Source organism: Ranitomeya variabilis, chromosome 7 (genome assembly GCF_051348905.1).
Source record: "Ranitomeya variabilis isolate aRanVar5 chromosome 7, aRanVar5.hap1, whole genome shotgun sequence".
In the NCBI taxonomy this organism is placed as follows: Eukaryota; Metazoa; Chordata; class Amphibia; order Anura; family Dendrobatidae; genus Ranitomeya; species Ranitomeya variabilis.
This window is the reverse complement of record NC_135238.1, coordinates 156,147,869-156,175,747: the sequence shown is the minus strand read 5'-3', so window position 1 is coordinate 156,175,747 and position 27,879 is coordinate 156,147,869. Positions and strand designations below refer to the sequence as shown.

General features: G+C 41.5%; 1 protein-coding gene across 1 annotated transcript in view; it reads left to right on the top strand.

The window, feature by feature from the left end:
* EHHADH (enoyl-CoA hydratase and 3-hydroxyacyl CoA dehydrogenase) overlaps nt 1-27,879 on the top strand; it is a 70,024-nt gene that overhangs the window by 8,657 nt on the left and 33,488 nt on the right. The window contains exons 4-5 of the mRNA XM_077272126.1: nt 2,539-2,650; nt 5,231-5,335. Of these exons, the coding sequence (XP_077128241.1) occupies nt 2,539-2,650; nt 5,231-5,335 (217 nt within the window). The remainder of the gene's footprint in view (nt 1-2,538; nt 2,651-5,230; nt 5,336-27,879) is intronic.

Genomic DNA, 27,879 nt, shown 5'->3' with positions numbered 1-27,879 from the left:
CGTGTGAACATGCACCCGGCGGCCCTGCGTTTACGGACATGAGGCGCGTCTTTTTAGAACGCAGCATGTCTGTTTACCTTGCGGTGACGCTCCGTCGCCACAAGGTAAATCACAGGGCCCTATGTATTGGGGTGCGGAGATTCCAGATGTGTGCAATGAACACATCCAGAATCACCACTCGTACAGAAGGGGGCGGCGCTTTGGGCGGAGCGGGGATTCCGCTCCGTCCAAAGCACCGTGATTACGGACCATGGACACATACCCTAAGAGGTAACGTTTCTCCTTGTGGAGAGTGACAAGCCAGGTTTGGCATGTCAGAGTGAGGAGACTTAAATGCCTTGTCTGCTCCTCTGGGAAATTATGGGTAAGGTCACACAGGGCGTTTTTGCTGCTTTTTTTTTTCTGCAGCAAAACCTGATCTTCTTGGCAGGAAAGAAGCTGCGTCAAAAACGCAGGTTTAGGTGCGTTTTTGGTGCGTTTTTTTTTTTTCTCTTTGTCCATGCTAATGTCCTTGGATTTTCAGCAGAAAAAAACGCAGCAAATAATGATTCCTGTGTTTTTGCTGCGTTTTTTTCAACACCTATTCAAGTCAATGGGTGAAAAAAACGTAGCAAAAACGCTGAAAGAAGTGACATGCTCTATGTCCAAAAAAGCGCAGCAAAGCACAAAATACTGATCACACAAAAAACCAATGTGTCTGCGTGAGATTTTGAAATCTCATAGGCTTTGCTGGTACTGTAAAAAGCAGCTGAAAATTAGCATAAAAAGCAGCAAAAACGCCCTGTGTGAACTTACCCTAAATCTGCAGAGAGAATGAGGACTAGAACTCTAGCGCCTCCTATTTTTATGTCTAGACATTTGTAGGTAACATTTCCTAGCTACAGAGTGAAATTGCATCGATAAAGGGGTTCTAAACCTTTTGCAACTTGTATCAGTGGGTTTCATCAGTGAGCTATGCTGGACAGTAACTAGAAACGTGAGTATTTTTTCATGGCCTTATTTTTAAAGGGGAACTACGGAGAGATAATAATAAAAAAAGTGTTTCCATGGAAAAGCCTTCATTAAACTATAAAGCGGACATCCATTGCGCTGTTTCTAATCCTGATAGTGTCTGCTGTTCACTGTGACGCTGGTTTTGCTGCGCAGTGCTCCTCCTCCTACTTGGGGGCTTTACATCACGGAAAGGGGGTGAGGCCGTCTCCTGGCTTCTAGTATTCGCCAACCCCCTGATCACATCTTTTATTGCAGTCTGAGATTAGGGGACACGGCCGGCCCCTTCTATGCTACAGGCCCTGTGTATTCTGGCCTTGCTTTGTGTGCACGAAAACCCTCTTGCCCCCTTCCACTCAGGATCTGTTCCTGCTCATTCACTCCTTCAGATTCACAGGTGGCTCCTAGCCTGAGGAAAAACCTCAGAATCTCTGGCGCAGAATCTTTCAGACTCCTTCCCTGCTCCCCCTGCTGCCGCAGAGGAACACACCGGACCTGTAATTTGGCAGATCCTGTGTATTAACACCCCTTGATCTCAGCCTGCATGGAAGGAGATGTGATCATTGAGGCTGGCTATTACTAGAAGACCGGAGCAGGCCACTTCCCCTAATCTTTGGTGCAATGTCCCCCAAGAAAGGGCGAGCACTAAGGAGCAAAACCAGCTTCACAGGGAATAGCAGATACTATGATAAATAAAAATGGAAATAAGTAACATATAGCTTTCAACAGTAATGATGAGGAGCTGAAAAGTTCTCACACATGTTCTGAATCAAAAAATCAAGATTCACTGAGAAGAGTAGCTGTGAATCCAACACTGAAGTGCGATAAATGACTAGAACCTTCTGCATGTGTCTGTGCTTCTACCACTTCTCTTGCACCCTCCTCTCTGCCCCTTCTCCTCCATATACTGTAATAACAGCAGTAACCTGACTTCTCAATGAGCCGGCATTGTATCTTTGAGTAACACGCATTTGAGTTGTTTTTTTCAGAATAAATAATTAGTGCAGAAGGGGAAGAAGTGTCTCACAAGTGGAGAAAGGAAAATATTTCTGTGATAAGATATATTGTAACATTTTTTGTATATTTGCATTTACTATTAATTTATGCAAAGTTTGTCGAAGTGGCAATGATCATTAATAGATTATATTGGATATATGGCAAAGGATCGAATAGACACATTTTGTCAGAATCCTCCATCAATCATAGCCTGTCACACCTCCAACAAAGATCCACTGTATGGGGTCATGATTTGCATCCTCATTCCTGTTGAATGATGTGACCATTATTTTCTACATGTACACACATTTTTACCCTACTTTTGTTTTTCGTTCAGCCTTCAAACTTACTCGTTGTTTTAATTAAAAAAAATAAAAATTGTCTAGCAATTGGGTCATAAAACTCAGAATCACATAAAATAATGTGAATCAGTAAGGAATCTTTCATTGCAGTTTTGTAGATAAATATCTTGACACTGTATAAATGAGAGAAAATAATAATATTGCATATAACTGTGCATCTTGAATGTCATCATGCTGTTTTTGATTACAGTCCCGGGTGGGTCTTCCCGAAGTACTAATTGGCATTCTGCCAGCAGCCGGAGGAACACAACGCCTACCCCGGTTAATTGGTGTTCCCGCAGCTCTAGATGTGATTGTACGAGGTGATTATTTTTTTATTTATGCATAAAATAGAAATAAAAAAATCTAAGTTAGCGCAATTCTATCCACATTTTCAGCTTGTACTATCACCGCATGGAATAGGCTCAGGAGCTGAGCATTGCAGTGCGGGTACCTAGCTCCCATCACATCAGTTTTACTTATTAAATGCCGTTGTCAGGGATTACTGTCACATTTAAGTCTTCAACATGTGACTTGTGACAGCTACGGGCAACTTTTTCAATGAGATTCCAGGGTTCCGGTTGGTTTAAATGGAAGCCTAGGAAGTTCTGAAGACCCCCCTCTCCCCCCTGGTATAACGTGAGATCTGCGGTGAAGACCATCCTGTGGCATGGCTTCATAGGAGATTATCGATTTGACAATGCACTGCAATACTACGGTATTGCCGTTTATTGCTTAGGTAGTCAAGAGATCACAGGTTCAAGTGACCTTAAAGGGCTCATTTAAAATGATTAAAGGGACTCTGTCACCTGAATTTGGAGGGAACAATTTTCAGCCATAGGGGCGGGGTTTTCGGGTGTTTGATTCACCCTTTCCTTACCCGCTGGCTGCATGCTGGCTGCAATATTGGATTGAAGTTCATTCTCTGTCCTCCGTAGTACATGCCTGCACAAGGCAATCTTGCCTTACGCAGGCGTGTACTATGGAGGACAGAGAATGAACTTCAATCCAATATTGCAGCCAGCATGCAGCCAGCGGGTAAGGAAAGGGTGAATCAAACACCCGAAAACCCCGCCCCTATGGCTGAAAATTGTTCCCTCCAAATTCAGGTGACAGAGTCCCTTTAAAATACTGTAAAAAATATAGAAAACCTACTTATACTTTCGGAAAAAGGAAGAAAATTTAAACTTTTATAAGTAAATACAAAATAACATATTTGGTATTTCTGCGTAATCAGCTTAATTAATAATAATTTTATAAAGGTATTTGTCCCATATGGCGAACGCTAAAATTGTGGGAAAAAAAAAATTAAATCAGTATGGCGTCACGATCATCACAATTCTCACCCAAAAATGCAATAACAAGGAGTCAAAAGAACGTATAAACCTAAAAAATGGTATCAATAAAGATGTCAGATTGATGTCCAAATAACAGGCCCTATTGAAATTATTTTTTATTTTGACCACATGAATAATAAAAAAAAAAATAAAACCTGCAAATTTGGTATCTCCGTAATTGTACTGACCTTTAAAATCATGTTGCTAAGTAATTGATACTGCACGATGCCGTAAAAAATAAAACCCCAAAAAATAATTGCAACAACTTGCAAATATTCTACCCTAATACACCTGTGTCAACAGAAAAAGTTATAGCTGTCATGGGTTACTGCAACAGAGAGGAGCCAGAAGACCACAGCGTCTGATTGCTCCTACTCCTGCGCTAAAAAGAAGCCCTTCACCTTCTTTTTAAACAGTGTTAATTTCTTTTGGCAGGAGAAGGGTTAATCAGCCATGTTGGGACCTCTGGGAATCTGAACTCAGTAGAGCTCGGTTAGCCACTGCTATCCCCTATGTAATCTGGGTCCTGACTGAAACACATCCTCAGAGCAAGCTTATGCTGCATGGATTGGAAGAGAGGTGGTTTTGTGGTTATCTGTGACTGTTGCGTGGGTTTGTAAGTGTGATAATTCCATTCCCTCCTCTAATTTTGGTTTATTCCTCTACCTTCACACCCCGGTGCATTCGTCTGTTATATGTGAGTGAATATTTGTATGCCTGTTATTTTCAGTTACCCTTGTTTGTGTTGCCTTGTTCATCATGTTGGTGTACTGCGGTGCACAGTGGCGCCCCTCTCCCCTTGGGTGGGGGAAGAGAACAGACAGAGGGCTGATTCAGGAGATAAGGCAAGGGTGAAGGCCCCGGCTTCTTCACCTTCAGAAGTATTCCGAGAAATAGGGCAAGCTAGTGTGCCCCCTAGTATTAGAGACAGGGAAGGAAACCATGGTCACCCGACAGCTGTGTCGTGACAATAACTCTTGGAAGAAGGAGGGAGAAACTAAAGCGCAAAAATAGGAAATGACCCCGGTCTTACACTACTATGACCATCACTTCATAAATACTATATTCCCAAATGTAAAATAAAAAATACTTGTCTACTGCAACAATCTCATTCAATGGGTCTTCTTGCTCACGTCAGCAGATACTAATAGGATGCAGTTCTCACGCTTCCTTCAGACATCCAAGGGACATCCCAAAAAAATGAGAGCACTGCAGCCAGTTATCGACCACATGACAGACTATGACTGTTGTGGAGGGTTGAACCAATGGGCCGATCGGTTTTTAAGTGGATTATTGGACATACTCTTTTTAAAATTCTTCTAATGAATAAAAAATATACACATGCAAATTTTTTTCCAACCAAAAATGAGTCAATCAATTCTAAACAGAGGTATACAATGCTATAGCCTAGATTTGCTGTTGATCCATAGTGTATATGTTGCCACTTTGACCTTTACATGAGGTAGCAACTGCTTTGCAATGCATATTATACATGTAAATTAAAGAAGTTGCTATAGTTGAAGGACTCCCCTGGACTAATTGGTGCTTTGTATTTTATTTTTGCAGGAAGACATGTCCCTGCCACTGAAGCATTACAGATTGGGATTGTTGATGAAGTGGTACAGGGTAATGTTGTTAATGCAGCGATACAGTTGGCTCGGAAGGTTATAGGTAAGGAAATCCATGGTTTGAGTCTTTGAATTTTTATATCTATTAAAATATGCATAGATGGATTTTTTTGGGGGTAGAATTTCTTGGGTTTCGGAATGCATTCCCGTTTTTGTTCATGAGTCCCTCAGGTTAATCATATACCGTCATGCTGCCTTGACCTCCTCCACTGATGGGCTGCAGCCTTCACAGTTTTTTCAGATGAAACTGTCCTGTCTTACAGAAGTGTGAAGGCTGCAGCTGATCATTGGCTGCTGATGGCCTACAGAGTGCTGGAAAATACAGAATTAAATCCTTGGAACCGCGCTGGTGAGGAAAGGTTAGTAGGTGTTGTTTTTATTTTATGCGGGGTACAGTAGCATTTTAAGAAGTGGCTGCCCAGTAGTGCACAACCCCTTTTAAGGGAGTTTGCTGGCTTCAGAAAACCTCTGTCTCGGCCACTGCTCCTGGTGCCTGTTCTTGTCTGCAGCACTGATGTCTTGGCGATAGCACTGCAGCCAGTAAGTGGGCTCAGCGGCTCTGCCCCAGTACCCGGCGCAAGTGCCCCAGTACCTGGCACGAGCCTCTCAGAGCCGCTGAGGTCACTGATTGCAGCGCTGGCAATGTGACCTCAGAGCTGCAGACAATAACAGGCACGCGGTACTGTGCTGGATACTAAGTGCAGGGACTGGGGAAGATGAGTAAATCTCAGTTTTCTTGTCTTTTTTGTCTGTGTAGTGGGGGGGGGATTTCTGAAACTAAAGAACAATTAAACTTCTTAAAAGTTATTTTTGAAATGAACTTCCATTATAAGCATGTATATGTTATTTAAGTCACACCTTTGCAATAAAACTCTTAGTACAAGTTGTTTGTGACTTCTGCCCTGTAAAGCACAAACTGCTTATCATCACAACACAGAACTACTTTGCTTTATTGCAATAATTTGTATCCCTAGACGACGGTGCAGGTATGGTATGAGCAATAGATCTGCAGCATTAGGGTCTCAGTCGTATATTCATTTTGTTCAGCTTCTTATCTATGGCAAGTGGTGTCTATCGTCTGGTCCTGAACACTCGCTGCCTGCATCCACCACCTGCAGTAGGGTAAGTCCATACGGGATGGAAAAGCTGCACATTTTACCTTCAGATCTACAAAGGTAAAATCGGCAGGAGTAAATATGTAAAACAAGAGGGGATTCTAGGGAGAGAAATGGGAAGCGCAGACTTCTGAGTGTAGTAGTTAGTTTCCAAAGGTGTGTACTCAGTGTGAAACCACTCACCTTTTTGGTGTCTTGATATACTGTACTGTGTATAGATCCAATCCATGGATCACTCCATTCCTCTTTCCACTCAGTTTGCTGCAAAGATCTGGGAACTGATGAGCGCACTGAACAGTGCTTTCATAGGCGATAACTCTTTGTGAATGTTTTTCCCAGCAATATGCGCTCCTGAAGGATGATGATGGAACTTGATATTCTGATTTAAGGATGATTTTTATTTCAAACTTTGAACGTTTGAAAGTTTGAAATAAAAATCATCCTTGAATCAGAATATCAAGTTCCATCATCATCCTTCAGGAGCGCATATTGCTGGGAAAAATATTCACAAGGAGTAAATATGTGGATGAGATTTAAAAACACTTTTCAATATTAAAATTAACCTGCCTTTTGCATCTGCAGAATGTCAATTTCTAAGATGCAAAAAAAATGTCTGGTATTCCAGACAACGATGGCAAAAAACCTGCAACTTGTTCTGCAAAAAAAAAATCATCATTGTATGTTAAGATACACCTTTGCAATAAATTCTCAAATGTGAATGGTTAAAGTCCCTCTCTCCTATTTGTGACTTGTGCCCTGAGTGTAGAAGCACATTCCCTATAGCTGAGGAGGTCCAATCAATAGATCGGTAGCCAGCAAGGAGTATATCTATATAAGGTGGGACAAAATGACTTTTATTGATGATGATGATGATAAAAATGGAGGCTTAGCCTAAGGGTATTGCGCACATTGAGTATTTTCTTGCAGAAATTTCTGCAAGGTTTCTGCATCTCTTGGCAGCATAAACGCTGTGGAAAATCTACAGCATTTTTTGCATGAAGAATTGACATTCTGCAGATTTTAGTTCACAGCAAATCCTGAAAGGAAAAATACTGATCATGTGCGCAGCACTTCAGGATTCTTATTGACTTCGCTGGATTCCCTGGCATTTTTGGCCCATTCCGCATGGAAAAAAAAAACGCCTCAAAAACGCACTGTGTGTGCACACACAGCCTTGGAGTACAAACAGGTCCAAAAGACATAGTGCTATCAATCACACATCAATCAAAGGTGTCCAATATACCAGTAGAAAAAATAAAGATGGTTTGGTCTCGTGTGTGTTTTTTTTTTTTTTTTGTTGTTGTTGTTGTTGTTTTTTTCACTACTATCCGGAAAAAAAAAAAAAAGGTTGGGAGTAGTGATGAGCGAGTATACTCGTTGCTGGAGATTTCCCGAGCATGCTCGAGTATTTGCTCGGAGATTTAGTTTTTGTTGACGCAGCTGCATGATTTACATCTGTTAGCCAGCCTGAGTACATGTGGGGGTTGCCTGGTTGCTAGGGAATCCCCACATGTAATCATGCTGGCTAACAGATGTAAATCATTCAGCTGTGGCGATGAAAACTACATCTCCGAGCACTAAAAAAATACTCTGAGGATACCCGAGCATGCTCGGGAAATCTCGAGTAACGAGTATATTCTCTCATCACTAGCTGGAGTGAACCATTTTTATCATTTGCACTGGTATATTGGGCACCCTTTGATGTGTGCCGATTGAGATCACTATACAACTCTTGTAAAAATTAAGAGACCACCACATCAAATCCCTGTCATGGGCAGCCCAATCTCCAGACCTGAACCCCATTGAAAACCTCTGGAATGTAATCAGGAGGATGATGGATGGTCACAAGCCATCAAACAAAGAAGAACTGCTTACATTTTTGTGCCAGGAGCAGTGTGAAAGACTGGTGGCAAGCATGCCAAGACGCATGAAAGCTGTGATTAACAATCATGGTTATTCCACAAAATATTGATTTCTGAACTCTTCCTGAGATAAAACATTAGTATTGCTGTTTCTAAATGATTATGAATTTGTTTTCTTTGCATCATTTTAGGTCTGAAAGCACTGTTGTGTTTTTTTTTTTTTGTTTGTTTTTTTTATTTTGACCATTTTTCTTTGTCAGAAAAAAATACAAAATTTATTGCTTGGAAATTAGGAGACATGTTGTCAGAAGTTTATAGACTAAACAAACAATTTACATTTTCCTCAAAAATATACCTATAAAGAGAAAAATCAGACAAACTGAACATTTTGCAGTGGTCTCTTAAGTTTTGGCAGAGCTGTATACATGAGTGTGTCACTGACGCGTGTGTATATGTATGTATGTATGTATGTATATAGTGGGGCAAAAAAGTATTTAGTCAGTCAGCAATAGTGCAAGTTCCACCACTTAAAAAGATGAGAGGCGTCTGTAATTTACATCATAGGTAGACCTCAACTATGGGAGACAAACTGAGAAAAAAAAATCCAGAAAATCACATTGTCTGTTTTTTTATCATTTTATTTGCATATTATGGTTGAAAATAAGTATTTGGTCAGAAACAAACAATCAAGATTTCTGGCTCTCACAGACCTGTAACTTCTTCTTTAAGAGTCTCCTCTTTCCTCCACTCATTACCTGTAGTAATGGCACCTGTTTAAACTTGTTATCAGTATAAAAAGACACCTGTGCACACCCTTAAACAGTCTGACTCCAAACTCCACTATGGTGAAGACCAAAGAGCTGTCAAAGGACACCAGAAACAAAATTGTAGCCCTGCACCAGGCTGGGAGGACTGAATCTGCAATAGCCAACCAGCTTGGAGTGAAGAAATCAACAGTGGGAGCAATAATTAGAAAATGGAAGACATTCAAGACCACTGATAATCTCCCTCGATCTGGGGCTCCACGCAAAATCCCACCCCGTGGGGTCAGAATGATCACAAGAACGGTGAGCAAAAATCCCAGAACCACGCGGGGGGACCTAGTGAATGAACTGCAGAGAGCTGGGACCAATGTAACAAGGCCTACCATAAGTAACCCACTACGCCACCATGGACTCAGATCCTGCAGTGCCAGACGTGTCCCACTGCTTAAGCCAGTACATGTCCGGGCCCGTCTGAAGTTTGCTAGAGAGCATTTGGATGATCCAGAGGAGTTTTTTGAGAATGTCCTATGGTCTGATGAAACCAAACTGGAACTGTTTGGTAGAAACACAACTTGTCGTGTTTGGAGGAAAAAGAATACTGAGTTGCATCCATCAAACACCATACCTACTGTAAAGCATGGTGGTGGAAACATCATGCTTTGGGGCTGTTTCTCTGCAAAGGGGCCAGGACGACTGATCCAGGTACATGAAAGAATGAATGGGGCCATGTATCGTGAGATTTTGAGTGCAAACCTCCTTCCATCAGCAAGGGCATTGAAGATGAAATGTGGCTGGGTCTTTCAACATGACAATGATCCAAAGCACACCGCCAGGGCAACGAAGGAGTGGCTTCGTAAGAAGCATTTCAAGGTCCTGGAGTGGCCTAGCCAGTCTCCAGATCTCAACACTATAGAAAACCTTTGGAGGGAGTTGAAAGTCCGTGTTGCCAAGCGAAAAGCCAAAAACATCACTGCTCTAGAGGAGATCTGCATGGAGGAATGGGCCAACGTACCAACAACAGTGTGTGGCAACCTTGTGAAGACTTACAGAAAACGTTTGACCTCTGTCATTGCCAACAAAGGATGTATTACAAAGTATTGAGATGAAATTTTGTTTCTGACCAAATACTTATTTGCCACCATAATATGCAAAGAAAATGATAAAAAACAGACAATGTGATTTTCTGGATTTTTTTTTCTCAGTTTGTCTCCCATAGTTGAGGTCTACCTATGATGTAAATTACAGACGCCTCTCATCTTTTTAAGTGGTGGAACTTGCACTATTGCTGACTGACTAAATACTTTTTTGCCCCACTGTATATACATATGTATGTATGTGTGTGTGTATATGTATATGTGTGTATATATATATATATATATATATATATATATATATATATATATATATATATATATATATATATATATATATATATATATATATATTTCTAACCTGTCAGTGTGAATTTACTGTACACCACACATGAATTACAAGCTTTTCAAAGGACACCAGTGCGTAAAAAATGAACAGCACTTGCATGGTGCGAGTGCTGTGCATTTTTTCTTTCTCGCATCCATTGACTTGCATTGGCGACTCTCGTCCGAGATACGCAGCATACTGCGATTTCTTTTTTTTTTTTTTCTTTTTCTTTTTTGTCCGTCCAATTTCAGGTGAGAAAAAATAGGGAATAAAGGAAATTTCTGTGTCAAATATGACCCCAAGAGAGCCAGCTTGCTACTTGGGAGCTATGGTTGCACCACCAAAGAAAATTAAGTCAGGTATAGGTAGGTTAGTAGAGAAAGGAAATTCAAGCAGTTCAGTTTCAGATAGAGGGAGGACATGATGTTCGAGAAAGCACACTGACAATCCCTGGTATTTTGTATTCGGCTGCCGTCACACGTTCAGTATTTGGTCAGTATTTTACATCAGTATTTGTAAGCCAAAACCAGGAGTGGAACAATCAGAGGAAAAGTATAACAGAAACATATGCACCACTTCTGCATTTATCACCCGCTCCTGGTTTTGGCTTACAAATACTGATGTAAAATACTGACCAAATACTGCTAGTGTGACAGCAGCTTTAGAGTGGGGGTGATGTCAGGAGCAGAGGTACATAGTTGGGTGTCATCAGCCACTAATGAGTACTGCAGACTTATGTCCCCCTTCATGACAAGCATTCGTAGTACTTAGAGCAGTTTTGGATATTATAACCTGCTGCACACGTGATGTATAACCAGACAGCAGCCTCTGGCAGCGTTCCTGGGGAATTTTAGGCCAGTCTTCATGGCCAATGGCCTCCAGTCCACTAATATTCTTGGGTTTATGCTGCAGCAACATTTTACAAAGCTCACAAAACACTTTCTATAGTGGGCAAGCCAGATAATTGTGACACTCCAGAATATTCCAAGACTTTTTCTGAAATCGTGCCTTAGCTGACTTTGAGATGCCAATAGAATCATTGTCATTTTTTTTTTAAGGTCCAGTGGTGCTGAAGCTTCAGCTTTATTACAGAAGACATGATGTCTTCTCCTGGGATGTTATGATACTTGATTGAATCCATCTTGCCCCCACACACTGTAGCTTTCCAATGCAAAGGAATTAATATCAGCCGCAGAGTATCACCGTCCAGGGCCTTGCTTCACTGTAGGCATCATTGAGCCCCCACCATACTTCACTATAGGCAGGGTGGTCGTTTTAGCTTATGGTGTTTTCCCCTCAAGCTTTAAACATGCCTTAATCACTCCTATGCTCAAAAAGCCCTCTCTTGACCCATCCTCTATATCTAGCTATCGCCCTATATCATTTCTCCCCTATGCCTCCAAACTACTGGAACAACACGTTTATCTTGAACTGTCCTCCTATCTCTCTTCTTGCTCCCTCTTCGACCGCTTACAATCTGGCTTCTGGTCACACCACTCCACTGAAACTGCCCTAACTAAAGTCACCAATGACCTATTAACTTCCAAGAGCAAGCGACACTACTTTGTCCTCCTCCTGGACCTGTCCTCTCCCTTTGACACAGTGGACCATTCCCTATTACTACAGAGTCTCTCATCCCTTGGCATCACAGACTTGGCCCTATCCTGGATCTCGTCATACCTAACAGACCGGACATTCAGCGTCTCCCATTTGCACACCACCTCCTCACCTTGCCCCCTATCAGTCGGAGTCCCGCAAGGTTCAGTCCTAGGACCCCTATTCTTCTCCATTTACACCTTTGTCCTGGGACAGCTCATAGAATCTCGTGGCTTTCAGTATCACCTCTATGCTGATGACACACAAATCTACATCTCTGGACCAGATATCGCCTCCCTACTAACCAGAATCCCTCAGTGTCTGTCCAATATTTCATCCTTCTTCTCCGCTAGATTTCTGAAACTTAACATGGACAAAACAGAATTCATCATCTTTCCCCCATCTCACGTGACCCCCCCCCCCCACCCATTGAACCTATCCATTACAGTAAACTGCTGCCCACTCTCACCAGTCCCACAAGCTCGCTGCCTCGCGGGTAATCCTTGACACTGATCTCTCCTTCAAACCACATATCCAAGCCCTTTCCACTTCCTGCTGACTTAAACTCAAAAAAATTTCACGGATCCATATATTCCTCAACCAATAATCTGCAAAAACCCTAGTCCATGCCCTCATCATCTCCCACCTTGACTACTGCAACCTCCTACTCTGTGGCCTCCCCTCGAACACTCTCACACTCCTCCAATCTATTCTAAACTCTGCTGCCCGACTAATCCACCTGTCCCCCCGCTATTCCCCAGCCCCTCCACTCTGTCAATCCCTTCACTGGCTCCCCATTGCCCAGAAACTCCAGTACAAAACCCTAACCATGACATACAAAGCCATCCACAACCTGTCTCCTCCATACATCAGTGACCTCGTCTCCCGGTACTTACCTGCACACAACCTCAGATCCTCACAAGATCTCCTTCTCTACTCCCCTCTTATCTCCTCTTCTCATAATCGCATACAAGATTTCTCTCGCTCATCACCCCTACTCTGGAACCCTGTACCAAAACATATCAGACTCTCACCTACCAACGAAACCTTCAAAAAGAGCCTGAAGACCCCCCTCTTCCGACAAGCCTACAATCTGCAGTAACTACCGATCGACCAAACCGCTGCATGACCAGCTCTATCCTCACCTACTGTATTCTCACCCATCCCTTGTAGATTGTGAGCCCTCGCGGGCAGGGTCCTCCTCCTGTACCAGTTATGACTTGTATTGATTAAGATTATTGTACTTGTTTTTATGTATACCCCTCCTCACATGTAAAGCGCCATGGAATAAATGGCGCTATAATAATAATCATTGATTCTTCCTTCTCCAGACATATTGCTGATCTAATGTATTGTTTTTCTTGTTTGTGCAAGGCAATTATCTTGTTTTTCTTAACTTTATGAACCACTCGCTTGACAACCCAAGAATATTAGTGAAGTAGAGGACATTGACCATGTAGAATGGGCAAAGGTTTCTCAGGAACGCTGTAAGAAGCTGGTGTCTGACTAGCATGTTAGCAGCATGTCACACGGGGCAAAGGTTTTTCTTCTGAGTACTAAAGATGCTTGTCATTGGAGATGAATAATTCTCAGCCATAAATTCCCCTAAAACTCATATATTGTCATTTAGCTATTTGAAAAATAAGCCAATCAGTACCATTTTTATTTTTAAAATCTGCTGCTCCAAAACTAATTTTTTTTTTTTTTTTTTTTTTAAATCCATGTTTTAATCCAGACGCAAATGCAGCTGAAGTGCTCTGGGCATGAGCAGAGCACTTCCTGAGCCTCTGGCTCTATTTCCTGCCTGGCACCACCACCTTTTACTTGATTTGATGTCTGTGTTGGGTAAGCTACAGATTTGCTTATCTGTGAAAGCGCTCCATGACAATATTAGTGGTTTGGTGCGTTAATCATTATTCCAGATTCCATTTAAATATAATATTTTTGGATTTTTAAACATTTGTTAACAAAAAATGTTTAGCTTCTTAGATTAGGTGAAAAATTTGCTACATTTTTAAAGAGAACCTGTCAGTATGCTTTTACATACAGAAGTAGTGGTATGTCTGTATAGTCACTTGTCTCTCCTCTCTGTAGAGATCCGATGTGCCAGTCATGAGAAATCTAGTATAGATACCGTATGCAAATCAGACTGGAAGTGCACTGGGGGCAGGTCAATGCACTTCACATTTTTCTTTCTAATGAATTAACACACCCTTATTACACTTGTGCCCTTGTTTGCATATGACTTCTTTGCTAGATTTCTCATGATTTTCACATGAGGTCTGTAGTAAAAAAAAAAAAAAAAAAAAAAGATATCACTACCTCCATATTTAAAAACGTGCTGATCGGTTATTTTATCCCTTTAAAAATGTTGTTTTGCATGTACAGTATATTTGTTTTTGTAATGGATTCCCATGACTGATCTACTGTACAAGTAAAAACCTATTTGTTTGTACATCTTGTCGGTACAGTTCTAGATGCAAAAGGTCAACAGTGCTTCCATCTATCTCCAGGAAAGTTAATGATTTAAGAAGGAGCCATCATTATGTTAAATGTCATTAAATCCTTATCTATCCTAATCTATGAAATAGAATGAGCCCTTGACCTAGTAAAACTGTAGAAGATCATTAAACACCAACAGACAGTTTAATAACATACCCTCATTAGCACACATAAGCCTTATATCACCTGGATCTTGTGGCACATAGTATTATGGGCTTTTTTTTGTCTGGTTCTGCTCAAATAAGAAAAAAAGCATTCATCGAAAAAATTGTGTATGTTTTTTTTCTATTAAAAAAAACAACTTCTTTTCGACACTGTGGTGATGGAGACTAGATAGGCCGGGTTTCAACAGGTCAATAGTATGGCGAGTGTTTGCATGATAGATGGATACTGTGTTTCTCGTTGATGTTCTGGGCCTGGTTGGATGTGGTGAAGCGGTACTCCTCCAGTTCGTGGAGATTGTATAAGATACAATTGTTAATCCATCACCTATTTATAAGAACACTTGTTTATCCATCACCTATTCCCACAAGTCCCATACAAAACGATGACATTTGGCCCAGCATGTATGTGTTTTCAAAGCGGATGGGGAAATAAGCTGCTTCCAGACACTCATCGTAGGAAGTTATCTGCCCTGAGAACAAAAATACGTTTGCTGGAGGAGAGTTGGAAGACCCAAGCTTAGTCTGTTAATGGTGGCTTTACTGGGAACCGGTCATTAGATTCAAGGTGCCCCAACAATGAGCAGCAAGGATCCGAGCCCGGCTGTGCAGTTACATTCAGGTATGCTTTGGGTCTCCTGCAGACACCTATTTGGTCAGTATTTTGCATCAGTGTTTTTTTGCCAAAGCCAGGAGTGGAACGTGCAGAGAGAAACTATTATTGAAAAAATGAACACCTGTTCTGTGTATGGAGACACTCCTGGCTTTGTACAAATACTGAAGTGTGAATGAGGCCTTACTCTAAAACATTGCAGTATTTTTAGAGAAAGCATAGTATGAAAAGCCAGCTAGGGATGGTAGGAAAAGACCGGACTAGTCCAACGATGCTCCTGTTGGCTTCTCCCCGCCCCACTGCAGTTGATTGACAGATCTCTCCTTAGTTACACACATGGTTGCGACCAATCAATCCACTGTAGCGAGGCATGGAGGAGCCACCCAGGGGCACCATCAGACTAGTCAGGTCTCTCCCTAAAGTCACTGGGCGCCTTTCATGCAATGTTTTTCTATGAAATGCTGCCAGGTTTTACTCTGAAACACTTCTGGATGCCATCATGCAGTCGGGCTCTGATTCATGTTGCTCGTGGTTCGGGCCGCATGAATCTGCTGAGCAGGTAACTTTTTAAAGCTCTGCAATAATTTCTGCTAAAATAAAGTGCTCACTCCCTGGTTCCGTCTTTACAGTGAGTGTGTGCCTCTCAGGATGGAAGCTCCCAGCTCAATGTTTAGTGGTTTTAGCTTTGATATTTGCTGAACAAATGGCCGAGCTCTATAAGGCCTCATTCAGACGTCCGTGTTTAAACACTTATGTGAAAAAAATGGCACTGGTGGCATCAGAGTTTTGGATCGGTGTGTTCGTTTTTACCGTCTGTGTCATCAGTGTTTTACACGGATAAATATATTACAAAGCTTCTCCTAATACTTTGCAATGTAAAGCACGGACAGTACATAGATGGTACAGTACACAGAGTGTACACCAATGCTGTCCGTGTGCTGTACAGGTCTTCCAAGGACCCATAGACTTAAAACAAACATGTGAATAGCGCCATAGATTATAATGGATATGTGTGGGATCTGTGGGAAAAAAAAACCACGAGCAAGAAATTGTTGGTTTTGCATTTCCACTAGGTGCCTATTGAGGGCGATGTTGGACCATCTTTGTCTAGCAGGTGGCAGTAATGTGGAGAATCGTTTTCTTTTTCTTCCACTTTTGATGAAAATACTGTGTGAAATATTGGATTGTGTATCTGTTCATGAATCATGATTAATCCCTCATCTCTTTGCCTTTGAATACTATACCCTACTCATATTAGAGACTTACACAACATATGCCTGATATTTTACCTTCTCTCCTTATCCCTTAATAAAATCCCCCATGTCTGCTCCTCCTGCCCCGTCAGCCAAATTCTGGCAGAGTACCAATTTTTGTTTACTGTCTATGAAATGATCGGAAGGACTATCATTATGTCCTTTTAATTATTAATTATGTCCTGTCATTTACCTGATTATTAATCAAATTTAATATAAGTCTAATGTTTTAGGCTCTAGCCTACATCTGTCCTTCCAGGCCTGTTCTCTTTCTAAGATCATCTCATTACGTTTAAAAAAAAATATATTCATCTGTTAAATTGGCAACTCGGCATATTGAGATCAGATTCCCCATAACACAAATTTCCAACAATCATCCTCTGAGCTGACGATATGCACGAGCGAGCACATTGAGATACGTTCTTGTTGTACTCATGTTCGCTATGCTGTGTCTTGTGGTTCAACCACTTTTACCATACAGATTTATTTTTGTACAGTATGTTTATATCTTTTTTCATTTTTTGGGTGTTAGAATGTATAATATCCTAGAAATGATCCTTTATAGCTGTAGCAGTATTTAAAGTATTACATTTTTCTATTTATTTTTTAAATATTTACAATAATAATTCCTTGGTCAATTAAAAATAAGTAACTATTTTTAGACATGAAACTCCTGTTGGAACAAAGAATGGACTCGGGCGGTTGATGAACAGAAATGTTACTATTTTAAATAATTAAGTGTTTGGTTTTCGTTTATTTTACCTAACCAGTTTGCGTTGCTTTTTTTTTTTCTGGCAATTTAGTCTCCCTTTTTGATGTTTGCTCGGATGTCAGAAAAGCACCCAAGGACTTATATTTTGCTAGATATATGTTCAAATTTATCCTTGGTGGGGCCATCCTTTGTTTTGAGGTTTCAGTCCCTTTTACGTTATTTCATTTATTAACATACAGATGCTTCTCACAAAATTAGAATATCATCAAAAAGTTAATTTATTTCAGTTCAATACAAAAAGTGAAACTCCTACATTATATAGTCATTACAAACAGAGTGATCTATTTCAAGTGTTTATTTCTGTTAATGTTGATGATTATGGCTTACAGCCAATGAAAATGTTATTATCTCAGTAAATTAGAATAATTAACAAAAAACACCTGCAAAGGCTTCCTAAGTGTTTAAAAAGGTCCCTTAGTCTTTTTCAGTAGGCTCCACAATCATGGGGAAGACTGCTGACTTGACAGTTGTCCAGAAGTCAGTCATTGACACACTCCACAAGGAGGGAAAGCCACAAAGGGTCATTGCTACAGAAGCTGGCTGTCCACAGAGTGCTGTATCCAAACATATTAAAGGAAAGTTGAGTGGTAGGAAAAAGTGTGGTAGAAAAAGGCGCACAAGCAATCAGGATAACCGCAGCCTTGAAAGGATTCTTAAGAAAAGGCCATTCAAAAATTTGGAGCAGATTCACAAGGAGTGGACTGCTGCTGCTGCAGTTATTGCTTTAAGAGTCACCACACACAGCTGTATCCAGGACATGGGCTACAAGTGTCGCATTCCTTGTGTCAAGCCACTCATGACCAATAGACAACACCAGAAGCCTCTTACCTTGGTCAAGGAGAAAAAGAACTGGACTGTTGCTCAGTGGTCCAAGGTGTTGTTTTCAGATGAAAGTAAATTTTGCATTTCATTTGGAACTCAAGGTCCCATAGTCTGGAGGAAGAGTGGAGAGGCCACAATCCAAGCTGCTTTGAAGGTCTAGTGTGAAGTTTCCACAATCGGTGATGGTTTGGGGAGCCATGTCATCTGGTGGTGTAGGTCCACTGTGTTTTATCAAGACCAAAGTCAGCGCAGCCGTCTACTGGGAAATTTTAGAGCACTTCATGCTTCCCTCTGCCCACAAGCTTTTTGGAGATTTCATTCTCCAGCAGGACTTGGCGCCTGTCCACACTACCATAAGTACCAATAACAACAGTATCACTGTGCTTCTTTGGCCAGCAAACTCACTTGACCTTAACCCCATAGATAATCTATGGGGTGTGATCAAGAGGAAGATGAGAGACACCAGACCCAGCAATGCAGACAAGCTGAAGGCTGCTATCAAAGCAACCTGGGCTTCCATAACACCTCAGCAGGGCCACAGGCTGATCGCCTCCATGCCACGCCGCACTGATGCAGTAATTGATGCCAAAGGAGCCCTGACCAAGTATTGAGTGCATTTACTAAACATACATTTCAGTAGGCCAACATTTCGGATTTTAAAATCATTTTTCAAGCCGGTGTTATAAAGTATTCTAATTTTCTGAGATCATGACTTTTGGGTTTTCCCTCGCTGTAAGCCATAATCATCAACATTAACAGAAATAAAGACTTAAAATAGATCACTCTGTCTGTAATGACTCTACATAATATATGAGTTTCACTTTTTGTATTTAAGAACTGAAATAAATTAACTGTTTGATGATATTCTAATTTTGTGATAAGCACCTGTATTTCTAGTTTTATTATTATTACTAGTTGTCAGCATGGTGGCTCAGTGATTTGCACTGTTGTCTTTTAGCCGTTGGAGAATTACTAAAGAAATGAATGGGAATTCTGACCCGGGTGTGGACATATCATTGGGGCTAAGGGTGGTAAAGGCGGCCATATCCATCTCCAAAGCAGCTTCTGTAACAGCGATATAAAGGGGTGCATTATGAGAAGCTATTGTACTGCAGAGAGCTCACGTAGCGTTCTTGTGCAGGGTCCCTCTTATATCAATGTCCGTCCCTGTTCTGATCACCTCTACAATCACAGCGGCCCACGTCAGGGCTCCATTGCGGAGATAGATGCTGGACCCATATTTACTGTTTCCTGTGGACATGCCTTAACCCTTTCATGATATATGACGTATATTTACGTCATATGTCGTGTCCCTGCATTTGATGTGGGCTATGGTATTTAGCTGCATCTTTCCCCCCACATGAGAGCTGATGTAATTAGCTGTTATCTGCCTTTTAACAGCCGCGGCTGAATTAGAGCTCCACCTGCGGCTGTTAGCCAGTTTAATCCTGCAGTTAACCTCTGACATCGGGATTTAACATGCGCCGGCTGGAAGGTTGTCAGAAATCCTGCCCATTGGTGACCCAGTTTTATGATCATGGTGCGCCAATGGGTTTTCATGACAGCCGGGGTCTGCAGAAGACCACCATGCCTGTCATTGCGATATGCCTGTGAACATGGCTGGTGTTCATAGGAGATGGTGATTTCTGCTATACATGGGACTGCTGCAATGTATGACATAGGAGACTTGAAGCTGTGATTATCTGATCGCCAAATGGGACTATACAGAAATAAGTGGGGAAAAAAATGTTTAAAAAAATAAAAACACAAATTCAAATCAAGCCCCTTTTGCCCCATTGCAAATAAATCAAAAACAAAAAACCCACATAGTTGGTATGGCTGCATTCAGAAATGTTCGATCTATCAAAATATAAAACAAATTAATCTGACTGGTAAATGGTGTAACGAGAAAAAAAATTGAAACCCCTGAATTACGTTTTTTTTTATCCGCCACAACATTGCAATAAAAGTGATCAAAACATTGTATCTACTTCAAAATGGTACCAATAAAAACGTCAGCTAAGGCTTCTTTCACACTTCCGTCGGTACGGGGCCGTCGCTAAGCGTCGGCACGACGTACCGACGGACGTTGTTAAAAATTCGGCACAACTTGGGCAGCGGATGCAGTTTTTCAACGCATCTGCTGCCCATTCTAAAGTCCCGGGGAGGAGCTAGAGATCTCCGCCTGTGCATGCCTGGTCCTCTAGTGATCATCTGTTGATAAAACACTGATTTTATTGAAATCCCAAAACACAGCCTATTTAGTGACACACCACAGGAATCAGGCTCTTTCCCCCGACATCATGATGCTCTCCGAGAACATACTAGAAACCTGTTATATTCCACATAAAGACGATTTGTCAGCGTGATTTTCTATCTCTAACTAAAGGAACGAGTGTAATGCCCCTTTAATGCTGATTACATTTTCTAGTAGGACTTGTTGGGGCATTAGTGAACATTCTGTTTTTGATGTTTTCTCAAGTGCATTAGGGTGGGCACTTGATTAACTAGCTCTGCTGTACTTTGCCACCCACTGTGGGCCTCTAGTCATTCATTGACAGGTCACTCTTCCCTCAAATACCTGTCTCCCCTGCGCAGGCGCCATCATTACCCATCAGTGCGCTCCTGACTGTGAGATCAATGTACCGGCCCCCGCAATGTCACTAGGAGCTCACTGTGCAGGCGTCATCATTACCCATCAGTGCGCCCCTGACTGTGAGATCAATGTACCGGCTCCCGCAACGTCATTAGGAGCTCACTGTGCAGGCGCCATCATTACCCATCAGTGCGCCCCTGACTGTGAGATCAATGTACCGGCTCCCGCATTTTCATTAGGAGCTCACTGTGCAGGCACCGTTATTGCAACAAACTCGGGCAATGATGGTGTCAAAGTGGGCGGAACTGGCCAAAGATGGCATGAAAACACCAAAAGTCTTTTTTTTTTTTTTTTAATGGTACTTTGTGTTGCTCAAAAATTTTGCAACTTTTCAAAATGTTTTATGCCAGAATTTTGGTGTAAACACTTTGTCGGGGCCTGTGTGTTTAGTATGTACTGTCCGCTTCGGCTCTCAGACTCCCTTTATATTCTATTATTCATTATATTTGTAAGGAATTTAGTTTTCGGAAAGTATACTTCCTTTGTATAGTACATTTTGCCTTTCTATATTCCTAGAATCCCTGTAAGGCCGGAGACACACTGGTGCGAGATACGGCCGAGTCTCGCTGGTTAAAAGCAAGCTGTGGCACCGGCACTCCGGAGCGGAGCGTGCGGCTCCATGTAATGCTATGCAGCTGCACGCTCCGCTCCGGAGTGCAGGTGCCACAGCTTGCTTTTAACCAGCGAGACTCGGCCGTATCTCGCACCAGTGTGTCTCCGGCCTTAGATGCGGAATAAGACTGTCAGGAATTGGAGTGAATATTGTAATGTAATGTTGTTCTTTAAAAATGTATTCCCAGCCAGGATCCAATGTAATATAAGTAATCAGCAGCCGCTAACTGTTCTATTTCATTGCAATCCAAACCCATCTGCGAGGCAAATTATTTATATAGAAAGGTTTACTGTATGTCCAGTAACCATGGAGATACGATTCCGTTTCCTAGGATGTGGTTACGTTTTCATATCTACATACTCCTATACTATAACCTATGAGATCCAACACCCTGGTAGTATAATAAATCATTAGCTGTAGTCCTTGCTTTTTACGTATTTGTTTATTTTTTGTATGGGATACAATTCTACTTTGAGACATATCGGCCATAGATTCTGCATGTCATTAAAATCTAAGAGCGAGTGTGGTTGAAGAGTGGTAATTCGGTGAGATAAGCTCAATGAGTCAAGGACAGTTCAGGAACATATCACCTGTATAATGTCTAATCAATAAAACCACAAAATAAAACCTCATTTCTTCTTAAAGGGGTTGTCCAGTACTTTTATATTGATGACCTATTTCAGGATAGGTCAACAGTATCAGATTTGGGGTGCGCCAGCCAACATCCCTGCCGATCAGCTGATCCTGGTGCCAGCAGTATATATGAGGAACCCCATTGCAGTACTGCACTGTGGCCACTACACAGTTGATGGAGCTGTGCTGTGCAGCTGACCACACAATTCCGGCATTGGGAACAGCTGATCGGCGGGGGTGCCAGGTGACGCACCTTCACCCATATGATATCGATAACCTGTACTAAGGATGGATACCCATTAACTTTATATTAAAGTTTTAGAAATATCTGTACATGAATATGACAGGAGCCATCTTGCCTGCTTTTAAAGGACCACTCCACCATTTTTTTATGCCCCCCCCCTGTATTAGCAATATGTGTGTATAGTGTGTGCATTAAAATACTTGCCAGTCACCGTCTTCTGCCGTTTGCAGCGTAGTTCCACTCTTAACTCCTGCATCATTTGACTGTGCGACTCTTTCTTGCAAATTCACACAGTGGACTCCCTTATTTTCTTTCCCAATCGAAGTCTCAGCGCCTCTTTTTGAGTTTCATAAACTTCCATTGAGAAAGTAACTTCAGGTCCCCACAAATGCTTTGTGAGCAGACAGGTCACGTGATGCAGGAGAGACCAGAGACAGCGATTGGTAGGTATTTTTACAGCAGCCACATAGACCTTCGGAAACAATAGGCTTTATAGATTTTTATTGTCTTGCTTTGCAAAGTTTTCCAGACTTGTAGAATAGTGGATCATTTATCTACATAGTTACCTTTTCATTATTGATAATGAAATGATTGTTGAACAGTCTTCTCTACAGAACAGGAAGTATCAGCTTATTGTGAGGTTCAGTGGTCAGAGTAAAAACCGCAAGATTTCAGGACTGTTTGATATAATTAGATACTTGGGAAATAAAAAAAAAACATTTTTATATATATCTAACATAAAAATCTGATTTTAAGCTGCAAGTAATTTCCCCTGAAAGATGAATAAAGTTTGGCCATTCACTTAAACTTCATAGAGATTTTTTTTAGAGGAAAGACCACAGCTGTAAATACAATGCTTTGTTTCTTCCATTTCTTTTTTAATAACCTTAACATTTGTGATCCAAATTCCATGGAAATATTCGCTTTCTACCCTACCCCTGAATTCCTATGTGTATTCTTGTCAGGCATGTTATCTCTCCTTAGACTGCATTTTCCATTGCTTATTCATCAAGTGGGCTCGTGCTCCGTCTCTCGGAGCGTACCCACTCCTCTAATTGTACAGAGCCACTTTCGATTGAATTTGTGTAAGTCAATGGTGCCTTCAGAGAATGAGGAGGTAAATCACTGTTGAAAGAAACCTTAATTTATCATTCATAGTCTTCTTACGCTACAGAAAGAAGCAGAAATGGTGTCAGACAGTGACGTAACTACAGTTCGAAGCCCCCTTCCCCAACCTCCCTGCATATTGCTCAGATGTATGACTCTTGTATAAATCCTTCGCCTCCCCTTCAGTATGTAGTAATGTCCTCCATCCTGTACGATCGTCCCCTATCCTGGGTCCCTTTCAGACATGTCAGTCCATCCCGAGTCCCGTGTTGTTATATATCTCTGCAATCCTAGGCCCCTTCCTGGTATATATGTCCGCCATTTTGGTATATATGTTTCCATCCTGGGCTCATCCTATTACATATGTCCTCCTTCTTAGTATATATATATATATGTCCCCCATCTTGGGCCCCTCTCTGGTATAAATGTTCTGCCTCTGCATTAAAAACAAACAAAAAAACCCCCCAGAAAACTTTCTACTCACCTTCCTCCGCTCACTCGCCGTGTGGTGTTCTGACATTGGCATGCCTGCTATGACCATGCATGACATCACTGCCATACTATGCCAAAGCCTGTCACGCTGACGTCAGCTGCTGGCCTCTGATTGGCTGGTGACATGTATTGCAGCGCAGGGAGCTGAAGGGTCCCTGCACTGCAATACACTTCAGCTGTCTTCGGCGGGCCCCCTTCCCGCACTGGCCCGGTCACATTCGCACCCTCTGTGACCACAATTGTTACCCCCACAGTGTCAGATATGTTATCTGATCTTGTTTGGTTTTTTTTTGTTGTTTTTTTTATTTCGTGGGCCCATGGAGTTGCATTGCTGATTTTGATCTGACACTCAGGTAAAAATCAGACATGTCTCTGCAATTTTCTGTGGACTGCTTTGTCCTTCAAATATCACAGACATGTGAATAGACTATCACAGGTAATATTTTAGATAATATTTTTTGTATTTGTGTTTCCTGGTTTAGGGTAATAAAGAATAATCATTCTGTATATACTCCATCTTTGTCATATACCAGTACTTTGTTTCAATTAACTTCAATATATTAGTTTGCTGTGAGTAGAGTTGTGCAGAAAGAATTGTAGGAGCCTGATCCAGTGGCCACATGGTTAGTCCATGGCTGTGGGACTACCATGCACCAAAGCCCAGCAGACCACCTTGTATCTGCTGACATCCCCATCTCCTCTTTGTGATTAGTAGGCCCAACGCTCATGATGCATGATGTCACATCAGGTCTACTAAGAGGCGCTGGCGATGCCGGCACGTCTGCTAACCATGGAATACCTAGGTGGTCGTTTGACCAGGGACTTGGAAGCCTTTTTTTCTCAGCTCTAGCTGTGAATAAATGAGCACATTCGATTGCTCTCCTTCACTGGTGGCAAGCAAAACTCTTAAAAATTGTTATCACGAAATCTCACGCCCTGAACTGATACTGTGCTGCCACATCCTTGTCCAAGCCATTACCCATCAGCACCCATTGCCGCACCGCTGGATATATTTCAGTGTCGGATTCGTGATAACATGATTGTGCACTTTCACAGTGAGGGAGGAGCATGGAGAATTGTTGGATTCTACTCCTGCGTGCCGCAAGTCAGGTCTTTACAATAACGTTGGCTCCTGTTGCCCTCCATTAGAGACACTTTGCAGCATTTTGATAAGTTTTATGTGATAAAATCACCAGTTTGTGGCCACCTGTCTTTGTAAATAACACGGGCAGCCACGGACTCATGATAGGTACTCTCTAAGTGCGGAAAAACAGCATTTCTGCACTGATAATACACCTAAAAAACGACAACAGAAACACAAAACCGGTTGCTACTCTATATTTTGGAGTGGACACTTGCGTAAAAAGTGTAACGTTTCCACAAGTGGGAAAATAGCCCTAGAGCTTGAGGGTCTTTCATTATGAGCACCAATTGATGTTCTAACAAGTCAATTGACTCTGGTTTGATACAGGCCGGTGCAAACTGAATGCGTTCACAATCATTTGGCCACATGCAGTTTGTATAGCGTTGGCAGCACACCCATTTCTACTAGAGATTTGCTGCCAACAGTGATTATTTTTCAGGCCGCATAATGATGCAATCAGCAGACAAACGAGCTTATTAGCCTCCTTGTTTATGTGAGTTTTGTTAACATATTATGCTAAGATTACCTTCTTTCTACTTTTATCCTCAAGCATTTCTCCCTGAAGTAAAAAAACAAACAAAAAAAAAAACAAACTACAAATGTACCACCACCCCATGCAAAATCCATGTTGCTGAAGCCTAAATTGATGTAAGGCGTTAGCATAAAAAATACTGATGTAACTGGAAGTTTCTAGAGAAGCGTAATTGCTCATTATATTAAGAGACACCATAGAAAGCTGGCATTGATGAGACAGGCAGCAGATTATGCATTTATCTAAAAGTACAGCTTATTTAGGAATTTCCCAAATGTGCTAGTGATTGTGTAAGAAGTATACGTCTCCTTCTCAGCCAGAGGGGACAGGGAACTAAAGCGCTTTGCAGCTGGTGATAGCATTTGAGGAATGGACTGAGACCATCTTGTTTGGAACATTCATTTTTCCTCAGGACAGGAGATGGAAATAAACTGCTTAGCAACTACCGGCATCCAAGTACGTTCCCTTCCCAGCTGAACATATTATGAGATGCTGTCACTTTTCTACTACCCCAAATTGTAGAAGATGAAAAAGATGTTTCCATCTGTCACCTCCCTGCTTCAGGGGTGAAGGAGCATCCGACTTGCTTGTACTACACCAGTGCCTTATACAGCCTGCAGCAAGGAGAGAACGACTGAAAGACCAGAGAAAAGAGGGAATAAGTTAAAAAGACTAGGAAAATAATCTTTTTAGATGCATTGGCCATGTCTGTACTCATCAGTCTTATGTAACACTTTTCCTATGTGTAAAATGCTGTAAAAGAAAGTTCTTCCACAGATGCATATCCACCAATAGTAAATCCTTTCTCTTCTGATAAAATATACAGTATATACTCGAGTATAAGCTAACCCGAATATACGCCGAGACCCCTAATTTTGCCACAGAAAACTGGGAAAGCTTATTGACTCGAGTATAAGCCTAGGGTGGAAAATGCAGCAGCTACCGGTAAATTTTAAAAATAAAAATATGTACCAATAAAAGTAAAATTAATTGAGACATCAGTAGGTTGTGTTTTTGAATATCCATATTGAATCAGGAGCTCCATATAATGCTCCATACAGTTCATGATGGGCCCCATAAGTTGCGCCATACAAAATACGCCCCATATAATGCTCCATACAGTTCATGATGGGCCCCATAAGATGCTCCATAGAATAATATGCCCCATATGCTGCTCCATAAAGTTTGATGGCCCCATAAGATGCTCCATAGAATATTATGCCCCATATGCTGCTCCATAAGAGTTGATGATGGCTCCATAAGATGCTTTATAGAATAATATAACCCCATATGCTGCTGTTGCTGTGCTTAAAAAAAAAAAAAAATGACATACTCATCTCTCGTCGCTGGGAGCCAGGTGCTGGTGTCCTGGGCAGGCGGGTACACTGGCCGCTGGCTCAGGCCCATGGCACTTGCGATATTCACCTGTCCCCGTTCCACTGCTGCGCACCGCTGTGTCTTCTGGGTCTCTGCAGTGACTGTTCAGGCAGAGGGTCGCGCACTAAACACGTCATCACACCTTCTGCCTGCAGAATTTTTGTTTTCTTGGCCCTTTTCAGAGAATATGAATGATAACACCAAAACCTTTTCTCCACTCATGGTTAGTGGTTGGGTGAAGCCATTATTTGTAAAACTACTGTGTTTTCGCTTTTTAAATTATAATGACAACCCAAAACATCCAAAATGACCCTGATCAAACCATCTATGTGTGGTGTTCTTAATTCCACAACCTTATCGTCTAGGTGTTGCAATTTCAATATTGAAGAACGTGTGTATGTGTGTGTGTGTGTAATATATATGTAATATAATATACATATAGTCATGACCGAAAGTGTTGCCACACTTGAAATTATTCTAGAAAATTATTACAATTACACTGTTTTTCAAATGTTATGTGTATTGGAACAACTAAAAAAAGAGGAAAAAAGGCAAATTGGATATCATTTCATACAAAATCCCCAAAATGGTCTGGACAACATTGTTGGCATCTTTCGAAAATTATGGGTAAACAGCTTTGTTTCCAGCATGTAATGATCATTCAAACTCACCTGTGGCAAGTAACGTGCGGACAATATGAAAATCACACCTGAAACCAGATAAAAAGGGGAGAAGGGTTGAAGTTTGCAGTGTGTGTCTTGGTGTGCTACATTAAGCATAGAGAACAGAAAGAGAACTGTCTGAGGACTTGAGATCCAAAATTGTGAAAAATATTAATCTCAAGGTTTCATGTTCATCTCCAAAGATCTTAATGTACCTTTGTCCACGGAGCACAACATATTCAAAAATT